Raw genomic sequence first — 6,647 nt, forward strand, 5'->3', positions numbered from 1 at the left:
GGTGGCCTCCATAAGCCAGTGTGGACCCAGGGATGAGGGGGGGGAACCATAGCCGCGGCCGACCGCAGCTCTGAAATTATTATTATTATTATTATTATTATACAGGTTTTATATAGCGCCAACAGTTTGCTCAGCGCTTTACAACATGAGGGCAGACATTACATTTACATTACAATTTGGCACAAGAGGAATAAGAGGGCCCTGCTCGTTAGAGCTTACAATCTAAAAAGGAAGGGGCAATTGATACAAGAGGTAATAGCTGTGGGGGATGAGCTAATGGGGGAAGTAAAACAGTGTTAGTTAGAAGCAGGATAGGCTTCTTTGAAGAGAAGGGTTTTCAGGGATCGTCTAAAGATGGATAGATTAGGGGACAGTCGGACAGATTGGGGTAGGGAGTTCCAGAGGATGGGAGAAGCTCTGGAGAAATCCTGGAGGCGAGCATGGGAAGAGGGGACAAGGGAGCTAGAGAGCAGGAGGTCTTGAGATGACCGAAGAGGGCGGTTTGGTTGGTATTTTGGGACTAGCTCAGTGATGTAGCTGGGGGCAGAGTTATGGATGGCTTTGTAAATTATTGTTAGTACTTTGAATTTTATTCGTTGGGTGAGTGGAAGCCAGTGCAGGGATTGGCAGAGAGGGGTGGAGGACACTGAATGGCTGGTAAGGTGGATGAGTCTGGCAGCAGCATTCATTATGGACTGGAGGGGGGATAGCCTATGTAAAGGTAATCCAACGAGGAGGGAGTTGCAGTAGTCGAGGCGAGAGATGACCAGGGAGTGAATTAGAAGCTTGGTGGTGTCATTAGTTAAAAAGGGGCGTATTCTGGAAATGTTGCGGAGGCTAAGGCGGCATGATTTGGACAGGGCTTGTATGTGGGCCTGAAAGGACAGTTCGGAGTCTAAGGTTACCCCTAGCACCCTGGCATGTGGGGATGGACTGATAGATGTGCCATTGATCTTGACAGAGAAGTCAGGTGAAGGGGTACGTGGGGGAGGAAATATTAAGAGCTCGGTTTTAGAAATGACATGCTACCACCCAGAAAACCTACCGACACTGGCCCTGACAGAGGAGGAGGTTTAAATAGCCCTCTCAGGCTCCTCCTACAAATACAGGCTTCAACTTGTCCTGTAGAGGAAGACCCATCTTATCCAGCCAAAGGCTCCACATTCTCTTAAACTTTCTATAATTACCTTGCCTAATAAGAATCTCTCATTCCCTACTACTGAGTTGACAGTCACAGCCCAGTTCTCTGCAAGCGGGGGGGGGTCTATTTGCTTGCCAGTGCTGAGCAATTAATTTCCTTGCTTGAAATAAGCATCTTAGCACTGCTTCAATAATGTCCTTCGGGACATTACCCCTCTCCACATTCCCCAGTAGGCAAGTTTTGACCGTCGGCTCAATTGAAATCTTGAATGTTTTATTTATCCTGTGTACAATTTCTATCCAGTATCTGAATAACTTCCGGCATTTCCACAACATGTGGACAAAATCACCAAAAGCCCTACATCTAGGTCATCCTGGCGCCACCCGAGTTTAAACATTTTTGTGGGGGTATAATATACCCTATGGATTAGAAACAGATGGGATACCTTCTGTGAGGGAGAGATCAAGACGAGTTCCTCTTCTGAGGATCCGATCCCATTCCACTGTAGTCATTGGCCCGACGTCTCTCTCCCATCTCTCTACTCCTAGCGGGATCTATTTTTTCTAGCCTCCAGTCTGGCATACAGCCTGGAAATTAAACCTTTAGATGATTCCAGAATCATTATTTGTGCCTGATTTGGACGTATTTTTTAAATTAACTACTTGGTAGATTAAAGTCATAATGGGCTTTCCCGAGACGTTTAGTTGGGTTCAGGGTAGCTTCGCAGTTCTATAGGGTGTTCCATCTCATCACCAAGTCAGGAGTCGGGGGGGTTCTCCTATCATAGCGGATACTTGATAGATACTATTGCCATCCGGGCGCGCGATACTCCACTTGATGGATTGTTACCTTTCCTTTCTTCACCTAAATTTGTGCCTTTTTGCCCTCTTCAGGCATACTGACCAGCCAGGCCAAGGCACACCTCAGGCCTTGGTGCTTAGGAGTATCGCTTTCTCACTCGAAGACTCTGACTACAAATATACCTCCACTCAATGAGTTCTCCTTTCACAACAACATAATATAAATATATTCTCTAACACATGTGTAGCGCTTACCCCAAACAAAGCCACTGACGTTTAGGTCCTCTGATTCCAGATGACAGCAACTTTTTCACAATGCCACACCCTCTGACACACCAAGTCTAAACTCAGAGGATTTATTTGGGAAATATTCCTAGCAAGTCAACACAACAGAAGATATAACAATTACAGTTAAATTGTCACAGCACAGAGTGTCTCTGCACCTGAAAGCGGGAACAAGGGAGTTTCTAATTAGAGGGCTGGTACTGGGTGCTCAATGTCATTCATGCTCTCCAAACCCCTTCCACTGGCCAGTGTGTTTTTAACCAGTGGGGCTCAAAGTTCCTGTGTGGATCCCACAATACAGGCTTAAGTACCTAAATTATATCCCAAGTTGAGGGTCACAGTGTCCCTTTAGGAACTGGGCAGGGAAGCTGTGGCCAGTGGTTTCTCACCACCAACTAGTCTATAATTATGACTCCTGACTTGGTAATGGAATATGGCCGCAGCACCACTGACAGCCCAGTCCGTGCAATGTCAGGCAGAAGCAAAACTGACCAGGGATACGCATACCAGGTGGTTTATGCACTATTTAGACCCTTGGCTCCCTTGATTGCATGCTTGTAGGTTGCTTTTGTATCAAGAATAACCATTTATGTTGAGGTCTGTGTTTTATATTTAAACCATTATCCTTTTTCTCAGGAAAAAAATACTACTTGTATTACCCAGAAATTGGAAATAGCACAAGTCCGGAGTCAATGGAAGAAGACTGGGTTGGGGTCAAGCTGCCAATTACTGCTGCACTGAGTCTGAAGAATGAGATGTACCTCATTGGAAAAAAAAAGTTCCAGAAAATTCTCATGCTCACCTATTCACAGAATCGGGTATATGGCAACATTTACCAAGCTAAAAATTTGGACCAACTGCTTGTGTGTGAGTCTCCTAAGCCTTAGTATGGCCTGTAGCCACGATCCTCTGATCATTAATAATCAATGTCTTTATAGTTACTAACCAATGTAATTTTCAAAGTTTATTTGATGATAATTTTCAAAAAAAATGAAATGGACACCATTTACATAAAAACTGAAGGCCTGCTTCTTTAAGGAGGTAGCTTTTTCCACCTCATAATGGACTGTTTAAATGGAAATGAGGAAAGATTACTGTGCCCCTCAGTGGGGTCCAAGAAAAGGATTTATTCAAAGCTACAAAAACTCTATTTTCTCTATTGCCCATTGAGGAACACAGCTTGATGATACTTAAAGTAGTTGTAAACCCTCTCATATACCCAGTGAGGTGAATGGCCTCAGATGATACACAGAGATAAACCAAATTCTGCTACATAAGTTTTACTTGTCTTGCAGTCTTCTCATCTCTACATCCCTTCAAAAGTGCATAATTGTGATAAAATCATTTTTATCTGTCAGCAGCACAAAGGAGGTGGCAGAGAGCTGCAATTAGAGTTCTTGTAAACTGAGAGCTGAATGGAGGAAAGGGTCACACCCCCCTCCACACACGGCATAGGAACAAAGGAAGGATACAGAGCAGTAGCAGCTGGCACTTGATTTTCTTGGGGGGGTGGCCCCCATCCAGCCAACCACCCCTCAGCCAGCCAAGCACCCCCCACCCACCCAGCGCTCGATCAACAGGAGCTTAACTCGCCCGTCACCCCCGCCAGTTCCGCACTTACCCCATCCAGGTCGCAGCTTCCCCCCTGCCTCTCCTCCTGGCCAATCAGGGCTTAGGACTCGTGGCCAATCAGGTCTTATAGCTTCTAGCCAATCAGGTCTCAGGACCCGCTTCTTGATTGGCTGGGAGGAAAAACAGAAAGACATTAGCGAATATTGAATTCACTAATGTCACATAACTGGGTGGGTTCAGGACACAGTTCCCACCCTTTTTGAAGCCAATTGGAGCCACAGGCTCTAATCATGTGCTTAAAAAAAATGTTTAATCCATGCGTCCGGCTGGTTGCATGGATTAGGGGGGCGGCATCCCTGTGCCTCGTATGAGCGGTCACCACTGATATATTGTAACTGTATAATTTTATGAATTACTAATTGTTATGATAATATTTATTTAACTATAGACCTCCTCCTGAAGAAGCGGACAATCCGTGAAACTAGTTGAGGAACTGTCCACCTACACCACCAGAATGGAACTCCACCATGAGTAACTGTACATGCGAATCTGGGGTGTATTAGTTTTTTAATTGTTATTTTTTGTATTTTTTCTATTTTCTGTTATTCATTAAACTCTATTTTAAATTTTAACTTTTTTGTTTTTTATATGTATGTATAAAAGTACCGGTATAGTCCAACATTAACCCTCTTGGGTTTGGGTTTGGTATAAGGAGGCTAGCTTGTACAGCTCCCCTACCATTCCCATAACCCAAAACACTCCTTCATGTAAGAACATACCCAAAAACACTCAATCTCTAACCATAGTGCCAACATATCTATATAAAAGGTTTATATGAATTAATTTCATTAATTCCAGGATAACTGGTAGCCGAAAGTCTCTCTATCCAAAATGTTTCTGCTCTCAGAATAATGCTATCCCAGTCACCTCCTCTAGGGTTGGGAGGAATCACCTCAAGTACAAAGAAAGAAACAAGACTATTATTAAACCTATGGTGTAAACCAATGTGTCTAGCAACTGAGGTAGTCATTCTGCCAGATCCAGATGAATAGACATGGTCTCTAATTCTCTGGCAAAATTCATGGATAGTCTTACCAATATAAAAAGCATGGCATTTGCATGTTATTAAATAAATGACACCTAGCAATCAGCTTAACATCAAGATTGATGCCATTGTCCATTGTCCATTGCAATCAGCTTAACATCAAGATTGATGCCATTGTCCATTGGGTAGGTGGATGCCTCCCAATGGCAAAGACTACATCTCCCACATCGGTACCCCAAGTTAATCTAGGGGGGTGATCCGATGTGGTCGAATAGTGACTAGATGTTAAAATGTCTCGTAAAGAAGTAGCTCGTCTAAACACTAGTTCAGGGACGTACATATTTGGAAAGTGTCTGATCTTCAGCCGGAAGATGCCAATGACGAGCCCACAAATATGACTCATGAATGGAGAAACGTGTAACAAAGTTAATCGTATGAACGGGGTTTGGAAGCAGATTTATACGGAAGATCAGACCTGGATCTTAGTCCTGCTTTATTAAAAGCTTTCCTTAAAAGATATCTAGAATAGCCTCTGGCCAATAATCTATTTTGTAATAGACCAGCTTGGTTAACAAAATTATCATCTGTTAAGCTACTAACTGCATGTAGGATTGTATTCCCAGAACTGGGAACAGATCAGTCGTTAGATCTCCCTTATCATTAATCATGATAGTGAGATCAAGAAATGAGATTTGACTGGAGCTAAAGCTATGAGTAAATTTCAAATTAAATTCTTTGGTATTCGGAGCATCTAAAAAGGATAGTAATTTGTCCTTTGATCTTATCCAAATAACGAGCAAGTCATCAATGTAACAGAACCACTGTAGTACCTTGGTTAGCTACCGATCAAATCATTCATCAGAAAAAGTCCATCTTTCCCAGCCGCCCAAATAGAGATTTGCATAAGATGGGGCACATTGTGACATCTTGTCTTTGTAGGTACATCTGATCCCTGAAGGTGAAATGGTTACAAGTTAGAATGAATCTAAGTAAACTTAAAATAAAACAATTAAGTGGCCAAGTGGTCCTATCCTGCTCCATGAGGAAGAACCCGATCACCTGGATGCCGAGCTCATGTGGGATACTGGCCTCTATATCCACTGCGACGAGAAGAGCATCCAGGGGAGCATGGGTACCCTCCACATGTCACAGGAGATCAGAAATATCCTGGATGACAGGTCACATGAGGCATCAACACAGTCAACATTTTTACTAGCTTTCTCTGTAAGGGATTCATTACCAGAGATGATGGGTCAACCTTGGGGGTTGGAAAGACACTTATGCCTATTGGGCTGAACAAAAAACAAACTGAAGAACTTGGGAGGAGCCACTGTACTAACTATGCACTGAACTATTGTGTTCTGACAGGGAGATGCCCCCCCCCCCCCCTGCCAGAACACACTGGTCAGCTGATTGAACACAAAGCATAACAGTTCTTTCACTTTCACTACAATTGCTCCTTGTAGTTCTTCAGCCCACTGAGCTCCCAGTCTCTCACTAGACCCACTGATTCACTGCCACTGAATCCCCTGAGCCCCTCCAATCTTCACGGTGGTATCTTCCTCAAGCGTCACCACTGCCTCTTTGATGGGTCCCTAGCTTGGCACTCAAGAGACCTGTCAAGCTTCACCCCACTGGCCTGCTAAATCCCTGGCTTGACACACAAGGCTGCTCTGCAAGCGTCACCTCTGCTGGCTGGGTCTCTGGCTTGATACCCATTGAAGTTTCCCAATTCTTTACCATCCCCTGTTGGTGAGAATGCTGCTCCAGTACTTGCTTCAGTTACTCACTGTGGTCCCTGGTA

The 6,647-nt window shown here is 44.0% G+C and overlaps 1 protein-coding gene across 3 annotated transcripts in view; it reads left to right on the forward strand.

Moving 5' to 3' along the window:
* LOC143943334 (matrix metalloproteinase-18-like) overlaps positions 1–4,430 on the forward strand; it is a 1,003,345-nt gene extending 998,915 nt beyond the window's left edge. For 2 of the 3 annotated variants that reach the window (XM_077465042.1, XM_077465043.1), the window contains 2 exons: positions 2,863–3,093; positions 4,247–4,430. In XM_077465042.1, the coding sequence (XP_077321168.1) occupies positions 2,863–3,093; positions 4,247–4,287 (272 nt within the window). In that variant the 3' untranslated portion in view covers positions 4,288–4,430. Of the gene's footprint in view, positions 1–2,862 lie in introns of all 3 variants that reach the window. The other variant, XM_077465044.1, reaches the window with a different exon arrangement.
* Positions 4,431–6,647: the final 2,217 nt, after the last annotated feature.

This window comes from Lithobates pipiens, unplaced genomic scaffold, assembly GCF_037356315.1.
Source record: "Lithobates pipiens isolate NorthernLeopardFrog02 unplaced genomic scaffold, aLitPip1_a1.2 Scaffold_30, whole genome shotgun sequence".
Lineage (NCBI taxonomy): Eukaryota > Metazoa > Chordata > Amphibia > Anura > Ranidae > Lithobates > Lithobates pipiens.